Source organism: Phyllobates terribilis, unplaced genomic scaffold (assembly GCF_046119375.1).
Source record: "Phyllobates terribilis strain yellow unplaced genomic scaffold, ASM4611937v1 Scaffold_9__5_contigs__length_417890890, whole genome shotgun sequence".
Taxonomy (NCBI): domain Eukaryota; kingdom Metazoa; phylum Chordata; class Amphibia; order Anura; family Dendrobatidae; genus Phyllobates; species Phyllobates terribilis.
In genome coordinates, this window is record NW_027362769.1 from 291,878,449 (window position 1) to 291,902,736 (window position 24,288).

Below are 24,288 nucleotides of genomic sequence, written 5' to 3' on the forward strand. Positions count from 1 at the left end.
TTTATTTCTTTAGATGCCTCCCCCTGTGGGTTTTTCTGTTGAATTTAATAGAACCAGGATAGACTGGTAGCTTATTTTGAGAGCATAGAGGCTAACACGGGTTAATTTGCACTGATAGATGCACTTTAATGTTTCAGACACCCATTTATGGTATCTTTGCTTTGGGGTAGGAGGCTTTACTATTATCATTTTTTGGCTATTGTTGGTACATATTGATATGTGATACTTTTTGTGGTTTCTACTGAAGTATCATGCTTTTTTAAATGCTTTTAAATTTCTATGTTGTGTCTAGTTCTGTTTTCACTCAATAAAAATTATGATATTTTTTATCCATATGCTCCCTGTCTATTTATACATACCACTTTTTCTTGCTGTATGTCTTTGATTTGTGAATTTTATAATGTAGTGTTATACGTCAGTTGTGTAGGACAACCTGATGAACACTAAAAAACAGACGTATGACAACCTGATGAACACTACGTCAGTTGAGTAGTGTTCGTCAGGTTGTCATACATCAGGAATTAATTTAATAGTGCATGGAAGTATGGTACCTTCTGAAGCATTGTTTCATGCACAGGCCAGGTTTGTCAGGGCAGGTGTCGCAATGGTAAGTGGTGTCCTTGCGTATTCCCCTTTGGAACACACTCGGCACCTCTTTTGTGACTTACCTTTTTTTCCTGTTTGAGAGACCTCCCCCGGGAAATGCTGCCCTGTTACAATTCGAGGTCCTTCAGTTCCGGAAGTACTAGGGCCCACTCCGTCACTGCTGCCAAATTTCAGGGCCTTGATAACTACCTCTTGGAAGTGAAGATACGACGTAGAAGTCTTGCCTGCACATTGCGACAGAAGGAAAGCATTGTGCATTGCCATCTGTACAATGTGCACGGCCAGCTTCTTATACCATACCTTGGCCTTTCTCAAAGCACTGTATGGCTGGAGAACTTGATCAGAGAGAGAAACTCCCCCCCCCCCCCCCCCCATGTACTTGTTGTACCCCACTACACAGTCTGGTTTGACGACCTGTGTACTGGAACCTCATACAGTGCTGAGGCTACTGCCATCACCATGTATGGTGGTCAAGAAAAGTACATCCCTCTTGTCCTTGTACTTGACAACCAGAAGGTGGTCGCTACATTGGGCTCTGCTCTAACCCCTTCTGAGCCGCTGCCCAATTAGCATCTTTGGGAGGCCTCTGATTTTTGCGGACAGTACCGCAAGCTGCGGTACCTCGTGCAGAGAGGGACTTAAAAAGAGGGATACTGGTATAAAAGTTATCCAAGTACAGGTGATAACCTTTATCCAGCAGTGGGTGCACCAAATCCCACACAATTTTCCCACTCACTCCCAGAACAGGGGGGCATTCAGGGGGTTCCTTCCGGGAGTCCTTCACATCGTAAACTCTAAACTTGTGAGTGTACCCTGAGGTACTCTCACAAAGTTTACACTGCTTGATTCCATATCTGTCCTTCTTACTGGGCAGTTACTGACGGAATCCAAGCCGCCCCTTAAAAGCGATTAAGGACTCATCCACACAGATATCCCTTTGGGGCACGTACACTTCAGCAATCTTGTTGAAGTGTTCGATGACCTGCCGAACTTTGAAAAGACGATCAAAGTTCCTGTCATCGCGTGCAGGACACCTTGCATTATTATTGTAATGCAAGAACTTGTGGATGACCTCAAAACGTGTCCGGGACATGACCATTCGAAGCACTTGAGTGTTATACAAAACGTCAACACTCCAGTGTTGCCGAACTTCTGGCTTCTTCAGGATCCTCATATGAAGAACCAGGCCCCAAAACTTCATAATTTCTTCTGCGTCTACAGGAGACCAGTTAGAAAATGATGAAGAGGGGTTTTGTTCCAAAAATTGATGAGCATACAAATTAGTTTGGCCCACCATGAGGTTTATAAAATCCTCAGAGAAAAAGACTCTATTTCTGTGAGGCGAGTGGTGTCCAACTTGATTCCTGATTCTGCCACGAAATCTGGAATCAATGGCTCATAATTTTTGGTGGGTGAGGTCCATATGGGGTCAGTAGTGGGGGGCGCAGGTTCATCTTCTCTCCTGGGGCGACTGCGTGGCCGTCCAGCAGCACCTGAGGTGGAAGAGGAGTTGAAAAAATAAAGAAATGTGGGACCCTCGCCCTTACTGTCAGTGTCGGAGGCAAGGAAGGCATATGCCTCCTCCGCTGAATAGCAAGTTTCTGGAATTTTTTTTTGTTATGTATGTGGTACTGTACGTATGTGTCAGTACTTTATTTAGAGTTTGTGTGTGTCAGTGTGCTTGGGTGTAAACTTTTTTTTTTTTCTGAAAAAAGAAAAGAGGTAAAAAAAAGGAAAAACCGTAGGTGGTGCAAACAGCGAGCACGAGTACGGATCGGTGAACTATGTCACTGATTAACGCTCGGCGACTGCTGGATGTGCGTGTCGATGTGGTGCAAAGAACAAGGCTGTGTAAAACAGCGAGCACGAGTGTGGATCAGTGATCTGTGGTCACTGATCATCGCTCGACCGCTGCAGGAAGCACGGAAAAAAAATGGACAACAGTCGAGCGATCTAGTTCTGAACAAGTAATGATCAGCACTTGATGGCAGAAAGGGGGATGGGAAGGGGGGAGAGAGGGATTGGGGTGGATGAGGAGAGATCAAAAAATCCTTCTGTCGTGATAGCAGGAGCGGCGATTGTGGTGTCACAGGCTTCTATGGCACCGCAAGGTCCAGCACGACGCACAGTCGGACAGCGCGACCGCCCTATAGAAATGAAAAAAGGTTAGTGGAAAAAAAATTGGCGAGCGCGAGTGCTGATCGGTGATTTACGTCACCGATCAATGCTCGGCGACTGTTGGATGCACGCACGGAGGTGGTGCAAAGTGGGGGGGAGAGAACTGACCGGGACAAAATAAAGTCCTGAAAAGCAGGGAGCACGGACGTTGATTAGTGATGTAGCTCGGTCGCTGCAGGACTCACAAAATAAAAAAACTGGGGGGAGGGGGATTGGGGTGGGGACAGGGGTAAAAAGAGGGGGGAGAGGGGGATTGAGGTGGATGAGGGGAGATCAGAGATGGACTTACCAAAGTCTTCTCTGTTCTTCTTTCAGCAGCAGCAGGATCAGCAGAAGACCTGACCAGGAGCTGGAGACCGGAGCAGAAGCCTGGAGACTAAAGCTTTGAGCCTGAGCCTGGAGCCCAGAGCAGGCACCTAGAGCAGGACCTGGAGACCAGAGCAGGAACCTGGAGCCTGGAGACCGGAGCCTGGAGGAGGTAGAAGAAGGTCTTGTGGTGTCACAAATGCTGTGGCAGTACAAGGCTCAGCAGAGAGATCAGCAGTGTGACGGCTCTGTAGAAATCCTCACCAAGTGTGAGGATCTGCAGGGCTGTCAAAGGGGGGGTGATAGAGTGGTGACAGCCAGGTCACAGGCTGGTCACCACCCAGTCAGGTACTCTGATTGGTGCGATCGATGATGACATCAATCGCACCAATCAGAGATGGCTGGGGCCTGGGAAATATCACAGGGGGTCACCTGTGTTCAGGTACTCTGATTGGAGGTCTGCACACATTACAGGGGGTCACAGAGAGGTGACACCGACCTGTAACCTGTATTCAGGTACTCTGATTGGAATGCTCAATTTCATCATCGATCACTCCAATCAGAGCTGTCTGGGGCCTCTGATCACATCACAGGGGGGTCACAGGGAGGTGGCCAGCAGGTCACAAGCCAGTCCCCGCCCCGTGACTGCCCTGTCACCGCGCGGTCCCGCTATGATCGGTGCGATCGATGTGATCGGCGATCGCACCGATGATAGTGAGTTGGGGCCAGGGCTGGGGTTCCTAGGCAACAGCGTAGGATCGGTGCTCTTCCGCAATTTGATTGCTGGAAACAGTGAGAAATGCTGTGATTGGCTGTTCAGAATTGAACAGCCTATCACAGCGATCGTGGAAGCAGGGGGGTGGCGCCACCCCCAGGATGATGGCGCCATCTACCCCAAGATATGATGGCGCCAGAAACTTAATGCGATCACAGCAACTTTGGTTTCGGTCCCGCATTAAAGATGCCGTGTAATAGTACGTAGCTGGTCCATAAGACCCAGGGCGCAGCTACGTACTATTACTGATGTTGTCATAAAGAGGTTAATCCCAATAGTCATACCACACAAAAACATTAAGAAATAACATTTCCCTCCTGTCTGCTTTACATCAACACCATTTGTAAAGTGTTGTTTTATTTTGTCAGCATTTTGGGAGATTTAAAAATGTAGTAGTAATTTTTCATTTTTTTAAGGAAATTTACAAAACTTATTTTTATATATATATATATATATATATATATATATATATATATATATAAATATATAGAGTACAGACCAAAAGTTTGGACACACCTTCTCATTTAAAGATTTTTCTGTATTTTCATGACTATGAAAATTGTACATTCACACTGAAGGCATCAAAACTATGAATTAACATATGTGGAATTATATACTTAACAAAAAAGTGTTAAACAACTGAAAATATGTCTTATAGTCTAGGTTCTTCAAAGTAGCCACCTTTTGCTTTGATGACTGCTTTGCACACTCTTGGCATTCTCTTGATGAGCTTCAAGAGGTAGTCACCAGAAATGGTTTTCACTTCACAGGTGTGCCCTGTCAGGTTTAATAAGTGGGATTTCTTGCCTTATAAATGGGGTTGGGACCAACAGTTGTGTTGTGCAGAAGTCAGGTGGATACACAGCTGATAGCTGCTTTTTTTGCCATAATACAGATTCTAACAGTCTATTCAGTAGGACTAAGTAAAGAAAAACGAGTGGCCATCATTACTTTAAGAAATGAAGGTTAGTCAGTGCGAAAACTTGGGAAAACTTTGAAAGTGTCCCAAAGTGCAGTTGCAAAAAACATCAAGCGCTACAAAGAAACTGGCTCACATGAGGACCGCCCCAGGAAAGGAAGACCAAGAGTCACTTCTGATTCTAAGGATAAGTTTAACTGAGTCACCAGCCTCAGAAATCGCAGGTTAACAGCAGCTCAGTTAAGAGACCAGGTCAATGCCACACAAAGTTCTAGCAGCAGACACATCTCTACAACTGTTAAGAGGAGACTTTGTGCAGCAGGCCTTCATGATAAAATTGCTGCTAGGAAACCACTGCTAAGGAAAGGCCACAAGCAGAACAGACTTGTTTGGGCTAAAGAACACAAGGAATGGACATTAGACCAGTGGAAATCTGTGCTTTGGTCTGATGAGTCCAAATTTCAGTTCTTTGGTTCCAACCACCGTGTGTTTGTGCGACGCAAAAAAGGTGAACGGATGGACTCTGCATGCCTGGTTCCCACCGTGAAGCATGGAGGAGGAGGTGTGATGGTGTGGGGGTGCTTTGCTGGTGACACTGTTGGGGATTTATTCAAAATTGAAGGCATACTGAACCAGCATGGCTACCACAGCTTCTTGCAGCGGCATGATATTCCATCCGGTTTTCGTTTAGTTGGACCATCATTTATTTTTCAATAGGACAATGACCCCAAAGACACCTCCAGGCTGTGTAAGGGCTACTTGACCAAGAACGAGAGTGATACGTTGCTGCACCAGATGACCTGGCCTCCACAGTCACCAGACCTGAACCCAATCGAGTTGGTTTGGGGTGAGCTGGACCGCAGAGTGAAGGCAAAAGGGCCAACCAGTGCTAAGCATCTCTGGGTACTCCTTCAAGATTGTTGGAAGACCATTTCCGGTGACTACCTCTTGAAGCTCATCAAGAGAATGCCAAGAGTGTGCAAAGCAGTCATCAAAGCAAAAGGTGGCTACTTTGAAGAACCTAGAATATAAGACATATTTTCAGTTGTTTCACACTTTTTTGTTAAGCATATAATTCCACATGTGTCAATTCATAGTTTTGATGCCTTCAGTGTGAATGTACAATTTTCATAGTCATGAAAATACATAAAAAATTTTAAATGAGGTGTGTCCAAACTTTTAGTCTGTACTGTGTGTGTGTATGTGTATGTATGTATGTATATATATATATATATATATATATATATATATATATATATATAGAATTGCAGGGGTGCCAATACTTTTGGCCAGCACTGTATGTCAGATAATACTCAGTTTCTTCCTGAAAATGGTTGCAATCACAAATTCTTTGGTATTATTATCCTCATTTAATTTGTCTTCAATGAATAAAACACAAAAAGAATTGTCCTAAACCCAAATTGGATATAATTCCACACCAGACCTAAAAAAGGGGGTGGACAAAAGTATTGGCACCCTTTGAAAAATCATGTGATGCTTCTCTAATTTGTGTAATTAACAGCACCTGTAACTTACATGTGGCACCTAACAGGTGTTGGCAATAACAAAATCACACTTGCAGCCAGCTAACATGGATTAAAGTTGACTCAACCTCTGTCCTGTGTCCTTGTGTGTACCACATTGAGCATGAAGAAAAGAAAGAAGACCAAAGAACTGTCTGAGGACTTGAGAAACCAAATTGTGAGGAAGCATGAGCAATCTCAAGGCTACAAGTCCATCTCCAAAGACCTGAATGTTCCTGTTTCTTCCGTGCGCAGTGTCATCAAGAAGTTTAAAGCCCATGGCACTGTGGCTAACCTCCCTAGATGTGGACAGAAAAGAAAAATTGACGAGAGATTTCAACGCAAGATTGTGCGGATGGTGGATAAAGAACCTCGACTAACATCCAAACAAGTTCAAGCTGCCCTGCAGTCCGAGGGTACAACAGTGTCAACCCGTACTATCCGTCAGCGTCTGAATGAAAAGAGACTGTATGGTAGGATACCCAGGAGGACCCCATTTCTTACCCCGAGACATAAAAAAGCCAGGCTGGAGTTTGCCAAAACTTACCTGAGAAAACCTAAAACGTTTTGGAAGAATGTTCTCTGGACAGATGAAACAAAAGTAGAGCTTTTTGGGAAAAAGCATCAACATAGAGTGTACAGGAAAAAAAAAGAAGCATTCAAAGGAAAGAACACGGTCCCTACAGTCAAACATGGCGGAGGTTCCCTGATGTTTTGGGGTTGCTTTGCTACCTCTGGCACTGGACTGCTTGACCGTGTGCATGGCATTATGAAGTCTGAAGACTACCAACAAATTTTGCAGCATAATGTAGGGCCCAGTGTGAGAAAGCTGGGTCTCCCTCAGAGGTCATGGGTCTTCCAGCAGGACAATGACCCAAAACACACTTCCAAAAGCACTATAAAATGGTTTGAGAGAAAGCACTGGAGACTTCTATGGAGGCCAGCAATGAGTCCAGACCTGAATCCCATAGAACACCTGTGGAGTGATCTCAAAATGGCAGTTTGGAGAAGGCACCCTTCAAATATCAGGAACCTGGAGCAGTTTGCCAAAGAAGAATGGTCTACAATTCCAGCAGAGCATTGTAAGAAACTCATTGATGGTTACAGGAAGCGGTTGTTCGCAGTTATTTTGGCTAAAGGTTGTGCAACCAAGTATTAGGCTGAGGGTGCCAATACTTTTGTCCAACCCTTTTTTGGAGTTTTGTGTGAAATGATCAATGATTTGATTTTTGCTTCATTCTCTTTTGTGTTTTTTCCTTGCAAGCAAATTAAATGAAGAGAATAATACCAAAGAATTTGTGATTGCAATCATTTTCAGGAAGAAACTGAGTATTATCTGACAGAATTGCAGGGGTGCCAATACTTTTGGCCAGCACTGTATATATATATATATATATATATATATATATATATATATATATATATATATATATATATACATCTTTATAGGGTCCTGTTCAGTTTTAAAGTGACTTTGGGGGTCTTATGTGTTGAAAACCACCCACAAGTCATACAATTTTAAAAACTGCACCCCTCACTGTATTTAAAATTGCTTTCATGTAGTTCATTAACCCTTCTGGTTCTTTTCAGGAAGTAATCGAAAGTGGCATGACAAGAATGAAAAAGTTTATTTTTACCACCTAAATTTTAATAACTTCTGAACAGGCCGCTATAGCTGGCAGACTTTGACGCCATTATTTGGCCATGAACTGTCAAGACAAACATTAGGACCACACAATCAATATCTCAGGGTGCCGATGAGGTTAAAGAGGGAGCCCACACTGATCCTGGCTGATGCAGCAAGTTGTCAGCTATAGTGTACAGGTGACAATTACAGCATTGTCACCTGTCGGGGAACGCTAGTCTTATATATCACAGGTCAGTAAAAAGACGTCTATTGGTCACTAAGGGGCTAAATCCCTATCTATTTGATGCCACAATCTATGCTATTTTCTAATATACTTGCCTTAAAAATTCCCTACCATTCCCTAACTACACTGTCTAACTGTTAGTCTGTTTTTTTTTACTTTCTGATGACAATTCATTTGAGAACCCCCAGTTCATCCTGGGATACTCAAACGAATCATCATCAGAGCAGCGGGCAGTTGTTGCAGCCACTGTGACAGCCTCTGCCCTTTCCATGAAATGAAGCATCATCAGTGACACTCGTTTCAGGGATGGGGCTGGTCCCCGCTCTGTCCCTGCGCTGTGCACTGTGCACTGTGCACTGTGCACAGTGACAGCGCCAGCTCTCCTGTCAGCTTAGATCTGCAGTAATGAGCCGGCAACTCAGTGGTATTACAATAGCGTCACCTGCAGGGGTAGAGCTGATCTCCTACCTGCCAGATATTTTATCATCGCTGTGTTTCTGACTCATTATTGCAGATCTGAGCTGACAAGAGAGGGGGCGCTGTCACTGTGCACATAACACACTGTTAATCATATTGTAAAACTGATGAGACAAAAAGCACAAATAGGATCTTATCTGATAACCAAGTTATGTAAAATATTATAGTTACGCTCACCTGATAGGGTTATGACAGCCACAACTCCTATAGAAGCATGTAAAGGTGCAGCAGGACCACCAAGGAGATACGTTGCATTAATTGAGGAATACGGTGGCTCAGAGTTCGCGCTGCACAAGGTTCAAAGATACGATAACACACAAAGGTAAATCTTGAAAGTGGTTTATGTCAACGCGTTTCAAGGTTTTCAAACCTCTTCCTCAGGACCAAAATACAGTGATCCTTGTAGTCAATGTGATGACATAATAAACCGCATTCATGCTTCAGCTTCGTGTGTGTTCATATCTTTGAACCTTGGGCAGCGCATGTATTCTTCAATTATTGCACATAATACACTGTACAGAGTAGCAAAAGAGTGGGGACCAGCTCCGCCTCTGAAACGGATGTCACTGATGATGCTTCATTTCCAGAAGGTTGCTGAGACTGTGATTCTGATCACAGCCTCTTCCCACTGCTCCCTGCTCTGATGATGCTACATTTGAGTATCCCAGGATGCACTGGTGGCTCTCAAATGAATTGTCATAAGAAAGGAAGTAAATAAAGAATAGTTAGATAGTGTAGGTATCGAACGGTGGGGAATTTTTAAAGCAAGTACTGTATATTAGAAAATAGCTTAAATTATATCATCAAATAGATAGCAATTTAAATAAAAAATGTTTGCCTTCAGACCACCCCTTTAAAGACCATTCATGCCTTAAAGTTCTTAAATTTGTTGTATTGTGTGTTAAATGAGTTGTACTACAAATAAATGTTAAGTTACTCGGTTAGAACATGTAAACTCGAGTAGTTTTTCAATTGAAATTATTCTTTAAAAATACTTGTGTCTAGATATTCCCATTCTATTTTGACCTGACACCTACTGATGTTCCTTTAAAGAGGTTGTCAACTACTATTGGAAATAGCCCAATGTATTTTTATGATGAATAGAAGTTTCTTTGTAAATACTTTCCTCTGCTGTTTCTGCCTGTGAGCGACGCTATCACTGGCTGCTCACAGGCATCACATGAGCCCCGGCTGCAGCCGGCTCTGACATCCGCTGATATCACGTCATGGTTCCGGGTGCAGCCTGGGGTCTCTCTCTTCTGCGTTCCACGGTGGATGCTGGGCTGTGGGCGGGGCTACTCCGCACGTCACACCTGGCATCCACCGCGTGCTCTCCCTCTCCCCATTCATTGGGAAAGCGCGCGGTGGATGCTGGGTGTGACGCAGCGGGTAACCCCACGCAGAACCCAGCAGTCACGGCGGGAACCCCAGCGCTAAGTCACGCCTCACTTGACGTGACGTCAGGAGGGGGTCGTCTGTGAGCGGCCAAGGACAGCGCCGCTCACAGGCAGAAACAGCTGAGGAAGGTATTTACGCAGAAGCTTCTATGCATCATAAAAATACATTGGGCTATTTTCAATTGTAGTGGATAACCCCTTTAATTCCCCCAAATGTCAGAGACAGTGGTCATACATGCTCAGAATCTCTTCTTTTTCATGGACAGCAGAATAATTGCTACTATTGTACAGGCCAGGCTGTGAGAATCAATGCACTGAGTGGCTTCTTTTCACTGCCATCATAGTAGGTGAATGCTCCGAAGTTTTATTCAGACATATTTTCAGTCCAAGTCTTGTCTATAAGAAAAACGCATAGATAGCACATGGACCAAGCTTTGCCTATATACTGTATTTCAATGGTTGCACAAAAAAAACAAATGCTTTATGGTCGCCAATTATATGGTATACGTTTTTAATAGATCCAATGCAATTTTCTAGCTGGAATTTTACAAATTAATGTATTAAAAACAGTAGTGACACAGATACTATACGGATGTCAAAAATGGTCATACGGATGGCATAAAAATTGCATACGGATAGTATACAGAAAGCAATGTGTGTGATTTTTTTTCTAGATGAAAATGGATGATTTTCTATGTTTGTGTGAACTTAGGCAAAGAGTGAATAAACAGAAATTGGGTGTTCTTCTCTTTTAGCACTAATCTAGCCACCAAAAACGAACAAAAAAAACAATATACTTATCAATAATCTAAAAATGTCAATTTTTTTATTTAAATCGTTTATAACATTTGTCTTCTAAGATTTTTAAAATAGTAAAAGAGGACATAGAATAATGCTACAAAAATTCTATTTATTAACATGGATTTAAAGTGAAAGGCATCTATTAAGGAAAAATTCATCTATTAAATCACTCACAACCCTGATGCATGCAAATCCACTGTTTATCAGAACTCAAGTGATTGATATTAATTTTTTTGGTCTTTCATTTCTGTCACTTATGTGGTGCCAAGTAGAGATGAGTGAATATTTTGAAATTCAAATTCGTTGACGTGGTGAAATTTTCCCTCAAAATTGGATTTGAGACAAACAAATTTGCGCAAATTTCATTACTGGAAAACGTATAATTGCTTGTAAAATACACAGTGGGTACAGGACAGAGAACGAAAGAACCTAAGTCCATAAGAGCTTACAATTTACAGGCAAGAGAGAGAACTCCTCTGACCATAAGAGCTTACACTGTACAGAAGAGAGAGAACTCCTCTTACCATAAGAGCTTACACTCTACAGAAGAAAGAGAACTCCGCTGGCCATAAGAGCTTACACTCTACAGGAGAGAGAGGACTCTGCTGACTATTAGCGCTCACACTCTAGTAGTGAGAGACTTACCCCATAGACTGTGGAGATGTAAAATGGCTCTGCTGGGAAACAATGATCTGTGATGACTCAGGTACTAACACCTCTGTACAAAGTATGTTAAGATGTCATAGCTACCGGACATTATGGGGAAGCCAAAGCGGAAGTGCAAAATTACATTTGTTCGCTCTATGAAGCTTCAGCAGTGTTTGAAATGGTGTCATTTTTTTTTTTGTTTGCAAACTGCTTCTCAAATCTCAAACTGTTCAAATTCCCTTGAATCCTCAAACTTAAGGAAATTTGACTTGAATTTGATTCGCCATGAATCAACGAATGAATTTAGTAATTTCTAGTGCCAACATATTCCAGAGCACTGTAAACCACATAATTCTATGTCCCTAATTGAGCTCACCTGGAAGATTCTGTTCTGATTCAAATTTAGTGAGGAAGTACAGCTGATTTCAGTCCATGATTGATAACATAGAAATACATAGATATACAGTTCCATGGAAATCCCAAACAACCAATAGTAGTTATGTAGTACAACATTAAATTACATACGTTTGTGACTAAATGACAGTAAAATATACTGACCATGACTTTGCTCAAGTCTTTAATAGTAATTGTGGTCACTTTTCCCACTTTTCCTTTTGTTTATTAGTGCATATTCCCTTGGGGCAACTTATTTTATCTAGTCCCCTACATTCATTGCAGTTAGAGGTTTTGGGGTTTTAGTTTTTTATAACCTTATTATGATCCTATTTGAATGAACTGGTTGCATTTTTTAATGTCTTTATTTCTGTTCTGTGTCTGATAATAAACTTTACAACTATCTATTTTTTGATAAATTACCTTTTCTTGCTGTTGTACTATAACAGTAGCTACTGTAATCCTAACCACAAATAAGTTCTCCTAATTGGTTACACCATATAAATGTCTGTCACATTTTTTGTCATCCTGTTTTGTGCCTTGGAGCCAACTACAGTGCTATCTTGTTGCAGATATCACCTGACAGTTTCTATTAACATGACTAGTTTTCTACCTCTGCCAAATACGGCCTTTGAAGCCACCAGGGAATAATACTGCTGGGATGTGAAATTATGTAGGACATGACACCGCTTGTGCTAAAAGGAAGACCATGTATCGTGTGTTCTACAAATAAATATTCCATAATATTCTGAATATTTAATTCTATCTGTCTACAATATTTATAATGTGAAAGCTAAAAATGGATGGAAATTATAGCATATGTGGAGCACTCATTTGGTCTAAAGTCTATATAATATGGAAGTGCAGTGCATATCAATAGTCCGTGTCCATGTATGTATATGATAGCAGTGCAAAAAAGACAAAAAATTCTAACATATTCCATAATAATTCTATGTTCAATGTCAGAAGAAGAAGGTCACTTTATATTTGAGGCAACGTTTAGAAACTACAGTACTACAATAGCAACACTTTATGAACATATGGGGTAATGCAGATAAAAAATACGTATTGTCCCACAATTACTATTATATTAAAGTTGCTGCAATTGTTCAATTGATTTTGTGCATATTTTGCTAAAAATTCTGTTTTACTCCTGGTTTTGGCTTACAAATACCACTGCACTATTAATAGAGATATACAGTAAAAAGAGGTTTCCCACTTGTTATTAGAAAAAACATAGATTAAAGAAAACTTTTAATCTGGTATCCTATCTGAGGACAGAATTTAAAAAGGACTTGTCTTTATGACAAAATTGACCAGTTTCTGCTCTTATTTCATTCCTGATTCTTTACTGAATAAGATATTATTATTTTTTTTCCTTAAATCTAACATATAGTTCCAGTCAAATGGGCCTTTTCATTTAATACTAATCTTTATGGTCTTACTCTTTACCAAAGGGGCATGGCTCTCAGGATTCTCTGGGGTAGGTCTTTAGGTTGCTCTGCATTATTACTCTTAGAGCCACGACTCCTTGTAAATACCATAAAAATTAGCACTGAATAAAAAGGTCATATCTCTGGAACAGTACGGAGGATTAAAAAAAATAAGAAATAACAGCATACTCGGGTGCAGGCAGAATAGGATAAGATCAAAAACTAGACACTTTTGACCTGATGACCAGACCTCTTACAGGTTACATTCACACGATCGCATTTTCCATCCAAGCGCTGTCCTTGGAAAAAAAACTGTCAGTATTCGGACCAATGTTATTCGATAGGGCTGTTCAGATAACTGTGTTTTTACATGGACCAAATGTCCACTATAAAAAACCTCCTCATGCACTAGTCTCGCCCATATTTTGAATGAGACTCACCAATTCAAGTTTATCTCTGTGCAAGAAAAAATCGGATCCCATAACGACCACGTGTGATCCCTTAACGAACTCCGATTTTTATGAATATATTGCAAGTCTTTAACATAGAAAACTGTGTTTACACGTATGTCACAAGGAAGTTTTCTTAAACATCTCCAACTCTCATGGCGGCGTCAGGGTCTGTGGATTCCTCAGATTTTATATTCCTCCTTGTGACTCTAGAGATCGCTATGGTCAGCACAAAGTGACTCAGGCATCGTCTTCGAGAGCTGCAGCTTCTAGGCAGGTTAGAAGGAGTTAAATCTCTGCTGGACTTAGCTTGCTGATTGCCTATGATAAGTCTGCAGGAGAACCAGTCATGTGTGCGTTTTCCCTATTTAACCTGGCTCCATTGTTCAGGGAATGCCAGCAATAGTTTTCTCTATCCTGTTCTGGAGATGTGGACACATTCTGGTTTAGTGGTTATTTTTACAAAGTTGTTGCAAGCAGTGATTGGTTAACCCTTTCCTTTTTCGCTTGGTGTCTTTATATTATTTTGTTGCCTCTTGGGCTTTACACTTTCTATCCCTTTGTGTATTTCCCTGAGAGTATGTTGTGTGAGAGTGTTTCAGTCCTGCCCTGTCTGTCTTGTTTTTGTATTTCTCCCATACACTGTACAGAGTAGTGCTGCTTAGAAGGACAGTAAGGAACAAGGCCCAGGCATCTCCACCTTCAGGAGTAATCCTGGGAATCAGGATACCTAGGGACCCCTAGCCTGAGGGTTAGAATACGAGCACACTTGCTATCCCGCAGTCATACCCCATAACAGTTTAGTGTTGTAAATTTTAATAACTGATTATATATAAAAACAGATTGCATACAAATTACAATACAGAAGAAAAATTGTCTGTTGTTTCTGGTTGAAAATTGGCATTTCCACACTCCTCTGATATTTGCTTAAAATTGATGCTCAATGCTTGTAATTGACAGTTTCTCTCTATCAGCACTATGAAGAAAAATATGTCAATCAAAGTCAGAGGTGGAAATGCCCGTGCATGAACTACTATTTATGAATGTTTGCAAAAATTACAGTAATAATTAAAACATGGTTTTTACAGAAGATTCACTAAATCATTGAAAGCTGATATCTCTACACTTTAAGGTGAATAAATGGTGTTTGCTTGTCTTGCATTCTGTTCCTGCTGAGAAATTCCCATTAATGGAATAGTCTGTGAACAACATTTATTACATATACAGTAAATTCTTGTTGTGGGATAATACCTACAGTACATGAAATAGTTTTATGTATCAGATTGTACTACAGGATTTCCTACTTCTGTTAGACATATGCTGGGATAAGGAGCGCTAAATCTGAAATAAATAAAACAAAAGATGTAGAACCCTAATTTTTTTGTACACTATTTTCTGGTTGCTTTTCAGTTAGCATTGTAAAACCTAAATGTTCTTTAAGGATGCCCTGGCTACAACCTGCAAAGTGTATACATGTATAGATCTAAGTAGAATTACTTAAATTGTGCTTAAATGGAACCTGTCATGTGAAAAAAGGCTATTGCCCTAAAGCTATGGTGTTAATCTGCACATAAATAGTGTTGTAAAGTAATGCGGCCATCGCACTGAGAGCCGGGATACCAGCAGAAAATGAACTTCTTCCTCCTGTCAGCCTCTGACTTTCAGTGACAGAGATACAGCTGGCACGGCTTGAGTCACCACTCAGTACATAGTGAGCGGCGGCGACAGTAACCACTCCCCGGCTTTGACTGACAGCCAACTCAGCAGTGCATTAGTGCTGACCCGGCTGTCAGTCAGTGTCAGGGCATGGTTTCAGCCACTGCTCACTTTATACTGAGCTGTGACTGAAGCCGCCCCTCTGTGACTGAAAGCTTGAGGCTGCCTGGAGGAAAAACGTTTATTTCCTCCCTCCAGCCTCACAGCTTTACAACATTATGAGGGTAAGAGGACACAACTGCTTTTTCTCCTTCTGAGAAAAACAGACTTTGATCAGATTGGGACCAGTTTTTCTTGGAGGAGGAGAGAAAAAAAAAGCTAAAATCTGTCAGTGTGTAAAAATCGGACTACACTCGGATGTCATTTGAGCGCAGTCCATTGTATTTCACGGACACCTAGACTTGCATTGCCGACACTCCGATCAAAACCGGACATGTCTCTGAGTTTTTCTTTAGACCACTTGGTCCGAGGAAAAAATCAGACTGGTGCACAGCCCCATAGAATATCATGGGTACAAGTGCTATGTGTGAAAACCATGGATAGCACTTGTCCGGTATAATCGTGCAAGACCACTCAACCTGCAGATTAACATCGTATCTGCAGGTTAATAACGTTTTGGGATATCACAGGTTTCTGTTAATGCACAGATGCAATTTCTTACATTGGTAAAGTTCTTTTTTTGTTACATAAGTATAAAAGAAGATATAAATATCCAAGTGTTTACAGTCGATTGTCTATCTCAAGTACTGTTGTTTCAGTAATTTGGATGTAAAATCTCTGTCAGATCAACTCTACTGTCTCTCAAAGCTCCATGTACAATCATCCAGGAGCTTTGTGAGGGTCACTGAGAGGCTAACAATTACTTTGAAGCAGCAACAGAGTTCTGTAGCTGAGAGTGAAGTCAATCATACAAAAAGCTCTGCATAACGCGGGCCTGTAAGGGAAGGTGAAAGAAGACCATTGTATAAAAAAACTGAATCTTATCAAAGCACATCTTAGATTGGGAAAAAGAATGAGAGTGACACCTCTGTAATGTGGGAAAAAGTGTGATGGTCAGTAGAGATCAGGACAAGGCATAAGCTCAAGGAAACGTTCCTGACTCAAGTCTAACAATATCTCCAATCTACCATACTTATAGTGAGGCAGGGGCAACTCTAGGGTATGTGTACGTGATGTCTTTTTCAGGTGGATACCCTCTTAAACCCACCTGAAAAAAGTGCTAAATAAACACCAAAAAGAATGAACATATACACTGCAATGTAAATACGACTTGCTGTTCTATTAATGGTTCAGGTTTGCAAAGAGTTAAAGTAGCTAAAAGAAATGACTTGTACTTTCTCCAGACAGCTTGGAAGATACTCAGCAGTTAATATAATGCTAGTTTTAAAGGAACGCCTGCAAGAAAGACATCACAAAAAACGCTCAGAAAATGACGGAAAAAAACATGCTTCAGGAATAAACATGTTGTTTCCTGAAGCGTCTTCCCCATGAAAAACTCAGTGGGTACACTGGTGAAATTGGAAAATAAAGTACCTTAGTTGCCTATGACAAATAAATGTTTTCATTTTACAAAAAACTCACAAATTGACAATCAGATCGCCCTTTCCAGTTTTTTGAAGAATTAAAGTCTTAGACCCAGGAGATATAAAATTGTCCGTTATTAAATCCAGGTGTATTATGGGTGTTATATAAGCAGCCTGATAAGTATGTGTAAAATTATAGTAACTGCAAAGTTAACAGAGAAAAATTGTTGAACTTTTTAGGATATTATGATTTCTTTGCTAATACTGTATTTTTTTTGCAGAGAATGCAAATAAATTAGAAGAAAGTGCTAGAGGAGTACACATTTCCTGTACGGATGCATATGAAGGCTTCTGCAAACATGGCAAATGTGAGCATTCAAGCAACATGCTGGAGCCATACTGCAGGTAAGAGATCATTGAGGCCTAGTGACATGTCAGCCGCTACAGCTTAAAGAAGATCTTTCACAACTTTTGACCTTATAAATTAAACCTTCCTGCACATAGTAACAGGAGTATACATAAAAATGATTTTTTTTTTTTCATTTTTATTTTCCCCACTCCATTGTCGAGAAACCGGGGCAGAAATGATTGGCAGCTAATGTGTTATATTTCATATCATTCAGCTGGGTGGGTCATTTCTTTCAGCTCAGTGGACGTGTATTTTCAACCTACTATGACACCATTGAATCGTAAAAAGGCAATGTCATAGGGATGAAAGAGAATAAACTATTGAAGAAGAGAAAAGAAGTATGCTAAGAAAATTGGGATCACCAAATATAATATAATATAAATTTATTGAGAAACTGGCAAACAATGACACATACTCGTCAGCATGGAACCAATCAGAAGGCTTGTATCAGACTGGGAAAATCCCGTAGTACATACTGCGCAAGCGCATCGGCATGTAGCGAAACATAAAATGTGTTTCAAAACATAAGCAGAAAATAAATATACGGCGCATGCCGCTATGAATGTGCAAACAGGAGACATAAACCATATCTTTTTCATTGCGCCTGCGTGTTAAGACCTGGCCAGATGCAAGGTACATATTACAAAGCAGAGAAAATCAAATACTGCGCACGCGCATCTGCACATGAATCTTGTGGCTAAGATAATATGGACAGCACGTGCCGATATAACATTAGAAAGATGGTCAGATAGGTCAGCCAGAGCCACCTGCACATACTCAGATAGAAATCCCAATGACCCTGAAAGAGGTACGGAAGGTTCGACTGCATGAAGCAGAGAAATATCTATGCATATATTTTTTGTATAGCATGAAAATCATGCAGATTGAATATGAATATGCTGCTAGCACAAAATAATACCAGAAGGATGCCATAGTATATGTAGCAAAGGAGATTAATTCATAAACAATGCACCAACCAATCATAAAATGATCAGCAGAATGGATTGATCCTGGTAGTAATTACAGAGAAGACATAAGCAAATGTATGAACAGTTATTAAGGTAACTTAATACATAACTTGCTACATAGATACAGAACACATTAATTTCTTGCCTTCTCCTGTCTCTTTTAACTGTGCTGTTTGGAACTCGCACTCAGCCCGCAATAAACCCCTTTATATCCAAGATTTCTTCCTTTCAAATTCCCTTAACCTTCTGACTCTCACTGAAACCTGGATCCAGCAGTCTGATACAATTGCCGCAGCTGCTCTCTCTTATGACGGGCTACAATTTTCACATAGCCCCAGACCTGAGAGCAGACAAGGTGAAGGTGTTGGCTTGCTCTTTTCACCACAATGTGCTTTCCAGGTCATCCACTAGATTCCCTGACTTATGGATCTTTCCTTCGAAGTCCACACCGTTAGACTCTTCAAACCCTTCTACCTGCAAGTGGCGGTTGTGTATAGCCCTCCAGGCCGCTCCCATCAGTTTCTGGATCGCTTTGCCACCTGGCTTCCACACTTCCTAACCTGTGATATTCCCACTCTCATCGTGGTGGATTTTAACATACCCATTGATAAGCCACTTTCCCCATCTGCCTCTCATCTTCTTTCTCTAACCGCCTCATTTGGCCTCTCACAGCTTACTAACTCTTCAACACATGAAAACGGGAATACTTTGGACCTGGTATTCTCACGACTCTGCTCGCTGCATGACTTTATTAACTCCCCTCTACGACTCTCTGACCACAACCTTCTTTCATTCTCTATCAAGGACTGTCTCCTCAACCGGGACAACCCCACTTACCAGGCACACAGAAATCTATGTGCCATTAATACCCAGCAACTTATGAACAATCTACAGTCGTCTTTAGCTCCCATCCTCTCCCGCTCCTGTCCAGACTCAGCGTTGTCACACTATAACAACACATTGCAGAGTGCCCTGGATGAAGCAGCACCTGCTACACGCAGAATGACCCAGCATAGAAGGCTGCAAACACATTTTCTCCAGCACTGCTCAAGGTGTGCTGAGCATCTGTGGAGAAAATCACTTTCATCAGAACACTTTATCCACTATAAGTTCATGCTCAAAACGTACAACTCTGCTCTCCATTTGGCTAAACAAGTCTACTTTACCAAGTTCATCACATCTCTAGCCAACAATCCTAAATGACTCTTTGAAACCTTCTACTCCCTCCTGAGCCCTAAAGTACAGACCCCCGTCACCAACCTAAGTGCTGACGATCTGGCCTCTTATTTCCTACAAAAAATCAATCATATCCGTCGAGACATTCTTGCACAATCCCCTCAGAGTCTGGATCCCCTTCCCTCCCGCACCTCACATTCACTTTCCATCTTCGAGCCGGTCACAGAAGAAAAGTGACCAGACTCCTCGGTTCTTCTCGCCCTACAATCTGCAACAGTGACCCAATTCCCTCACATCTCCTTCAGTCCCTTTCCCCAGCTGTCACTACCCACCTAACTAAAATATTTAACCTCTCTTTCTTTAGGTATCTTTCCCTCTTCATTCAAACATGCCATCATAACCCCTTTACTTAAAAAGCCATCCCTGGATGAGAACTGCACTGCTAACTACAGACTGGTCTCTAATAGAGATGAGCGGTGTTCGACTAGAACTGTTCGCCAATCTCAAATTCGAGCTGTTTTGGGCGGTGTTCGAGTTGTTCGACGAACCCGAACGATTTGCAAAAAATTCGGCTGTTCGAGGTTATGTTCGATAACTGTTCGTGCACCAAAAGCGTGTCCTGCATGTCTGGCGCTATTTAGAGCACCAATCATGCAGGGATTGCCTGCCACTCACTGTAATGCCACAGCCAATCGATGGGAACAGTGCCCACAGTGAAACATGAAAAGCCGGCAATTCAGCAGCGGCATACACCGGTACCCGACAATTTAGAACAGAAAGAATAGAGCTTCACACATAGATTAGATAGATAGAGACATGTCAGTCACATATATATGAAGTACAGTGACAGTGTTGCTTACTGTACTTGTCATTTAGTGTAAAGGATTTATTAAAAAAAATAATAGTGTTTTCATGCACTGTCTCTTTAAAAAAGCCGGCCGGCAATTCAGCATCTGTACCCGACAATTTAGAATAGAAGGAATAGAGAATCACACATAGATTAGATAGATAGAAACATGTCAGTCACATATATATGAAGTACAGTGACAGTGTTGATTACTGTACTTGTCATTTAGTGTTAAAATAAAGGATTTATTTAAAAAAAAATTGGCGTGGGGTTCCCCTTAATTTTAGTCTCTAGCGGAGGTTAAGCAGACGGCTGTGGCAGATGTTTGAAGCCTGGGAAGGGAATAATACCCACGGAGCTTCCCAGGCTACTAATATCAGCCCCCAGCTGAACACCTAGCCTTTACTAGCTATTAAAATGGGGGACCCCCAAAAAAATGACGTGGGGTCCCCCCTAATTTAATAGCTAGCAAAGGCTAGGCAGACAGCAGGGGGCTGACATTAATAGCCCAGGAAGGGTGCCATGAATATTGGCCCCCTCCCAGGCTAGAAACACCAGCCGTCAGCCGCCCCAGAAATGGCGCATCCATAGGATGCCCCAATTCTGGCACTTAGCCTCGCACTTCCCACTGCCCTGTAGCGGTGGCAGTAGGGTAATAGGGCTGGGGTTGATGTCAGCTTATAATGCCAGCTGACATCAAGCCCAGGTTAGTAATGGAGAGGCGTCTATAAGACACCCCCATTACTAACCCCATAGTCAAAGTTAAAAGAAAACACAAACACCCAGAATAAAGTCCTTTAATTGAAATAAACACACAATTCTTTATTGTTCTAAATTAAACCATACTTACCATCACACCCATTCCAGCTGAAGCTAACGATCTCCTGCAATAAAAGAAAAATAATAAAGCAACATCATCCTTACCTTTCCATGGTTCCCAGGACAGCTTCAGCTCTGCTACATCGAGATGACAGGCTGGACCGCAGCACAACGCTGCCATCCAGCCTGTCATCCCGCAGATACTGAGAAGCACAGGCATGCTTGCGCTCCTCAGTGTCAGGCTGTGACAGCATAAAGGTGAGCCGAGGTCATGTCCAATGAACTCGGCTCACCTCATGCACGTCACTGACAGCGTGGGAAAATTCTCCTGCACTCAGCGCTTCAGTGTGAGAATTTTCCCACGCTGTCAGTGACGTGCATGAGGTGAGCTCATGTCCAATGTACTCAGCTCACCTCATGTACGTCACTGACAGCGTGGGAGAATTCTCACGCTGAAGCGCTGAGTGCAGGAGAATTTTCCCACGCTGTCAGTGACGTGCATGAGGTGAGCTGAGTTCATTGGACATGAAGAGCTCACCTCATGCACGTCACTGACAGCGTGGGAAAATTCTCACGCTGAAGCGCTGAGTGAAGGAGAATTTTCCCACGCTGTCAGTAACGTGCATGAGGTGAGCCGAGTTCATTGGACATGAACTTGGCTCATCTGGATGCCGTCACAGCCTGACACTGAGGAGCGCAAACATGCCTGCGCTTCTCAGTGTCCGCGGGATGACAGGCTGGATGGCAGCGTTCTGCTGCGGTCCAGCCTGTCATCTCGATGTAGCAGAGCTGAAGCTGTCCTGGGAACCATGGAAAGGTAAGGATGATGTTGCTTTATTATTTTTCTTTTATTGCAGGAGATCGTTGGCTTCAGCTGGAATGGGCGTGACGGTAAGTAGGGTTTAATTTAGAACAATAAAGAATTGTGTGTTTATTTCAATTAAAGGACTTTATTCTGGGTGTTGTGTTTTTTTTAAATACTTTACTAGAAATTCATGGTGGTCATGTCTAATATTGGCGTGACCCCATGAATTTCGGGCTTAGGGCCAGCTGATAATGCCAAGCTGGCCCTAACCCCTTTATTACCCAGTGATCCACCGCACCAGGGCCCTGGATGAGTTGGGTACAGCGCCAGAAGATGGCGCTTCTATGAACGCGCCATTTTCCGGGGTGGCTGTGGACTGCAATTTGCAGCGGGGGTGGCCCAGAAAGCTTGGGCCTTCCTGCGCTGCAGATTCCATCCCCCAGCTGCCTAGTTGTACCTGGCTGGACCCAAAAATAGGGCGAAGCCCACGTATTTTTTTTTAAATTATTTCATGAAATTCATGAAATAATTAAGAAAAAAGGGCTTCCCTATATTGTTGTGTCCGGCCAGGTACAAATAGGCAGCTGGTGGTTGGGCGCAGCCCGTTCCTGCCTGCTGTACCTGGCTGGACACAAATATAGTGCGAAGCCCCACGTCAATTTTTTTTTAAATTATTTCATGAAACTAGATGGTGGCCCGATTCTAACGCATCGGGTATTCTAGAATATGTATGCGGCAGACCCGGCGCAATCAGCAGAGCGGTGTTTAAATTTGGCGCAAAAATCGCTGACTGGTAGCGGCCAGCAACCGCGACCAATCAGCAAAGCGGTGTTGAAATTTGGCGACTATATCGCTGATTGGTCACGGCCGACGGTCGCGACTAATCAGCAGAGCGGGGTTTACATTTTGCGCCAATAATGCTGATTGGTCGCGGCCAGCGAACGTGACCAATCCGCAGAGCGGGGTTTAAATTTTGCACCAATAATGCTGATTGGTTGCGGTCGCGACCAATCAGCAAAGCGGTGTTTAAATTTGGCGCCAATAATGGTGATTGGTCACGACCGCGACCATTCAGCAGAGCGGTGTTTAAATTTGGCAGCAATAATGTTGATTAGTCGCAGCCGGCGGTCGCGACCAAACAGCAGAGCGGTGTTTAAATTTGGCGCCAAAATCGCTAATTGGTCGCGGCCGGCAACCGTCACCAATCAGCAGAGCGGGGTTTAAATTTTGCGGCAATATTGCTGATTGATTTCGGCCAGCGACCGCGATCAATCAGCAGAGCGGTGTTTAAATTTGGCGCCAATAATGCTGATTAGTCGCGGCCGGCATCCGCGACAAATTACCAGAGCGGGGTTTAAGTTTGGCACCAATCTGCTGATTGGTCGCGGCTGGAGTCCGCGACAAATCATCAGAGCGTTGTTTAAATTTGGCGCCAAGCTCGCTGATTGGTCGCGGCCGCTATTTAAATGTGGCGCCCAAATCGGTGATTGGTCGCGGGCAGCGTCCGCGACCAATCAGCAGAGCGGTGATTAACTTTAGCGTCAAGATCACTGATTAGTCGCGTGCGGAGAGCGCGACCAATCAGCGAATCGTATTGGTGAGGACCGGGGAGCGCCGCTGCCTGGTCGGATACTTCCGCTGCGAGAAGCCGGGAGATGAGCGACTGCTCGCAGCAGAAGTATCCCGACCCGCAGCGCCGCTCCCCGGTCATCCCTTGACACCCTAGCCGCTGATGTCCCCACAGTATCCGCATGGTGTTACAAAGATCCGGACATTTGTGTTAAAAATCGCTGATTGGTCGCTGGCGCTGCCCGCGACCAATCACCGATTTGGGCGCCAAATTTAAATATCGGCCGCGACCAATCACCGATCTTGGCTCCACATTTAAACACCGCTGTGCTGATTGGTCGCCGACGCTGGGCGCGACCAATCACCGATTTTGGCGCCACATGTAAATAGCGTCCGCGACCAATCACTGATCTTGCCGCCAAAGTTAAACACTACTGTGCTACTCATGCACGACGCTGAAGCGCTGAGTGCAGGAGAATTTTCCCACGCTGTCAGTGACGTGCATGAAGTGAGCTGAGTTCATTGGACATGACCTCGGCTCATCTGGATGCCGTCACAGCCTGACACTGAGGAGCGCAAGCATGCCTGCGCTTCTCAGTGTCTGCGGCATGGCAAGCTGGATGGCAGCGTTCTGCTGCGGTCCAGCCTGTCATCTCGATGTAGCAGAGCTGAAGCTGTCG

At 42.9% G+C, this 24,288-nt stretch overlaps 1 protein-coding gene across 1 annotated transcript in view; it reads left to right on the forward strand.

Annotated features, from left to right (window-relative positions):
• TMEFF2 (transmembrane protein with EGF like and two follistatin like domains 2) overlaps positions 1 to 24,288 on the forward strand; it is a 1,048,378-nt gene that overhangs the window by 931,169 nt on the left and 92,921 nt on the right. The window contains exon 8 of the mRNA XM_073647876.1: positions 17,297 to 17,420. Coding sequence (XP_073503977.1) covers positions 17,297 to 17,420 — 124 coding nt within the window. The remainder of the gene's footprint in view (positions 1 to 17,296; positions 17,421 to 24,288) is intronic.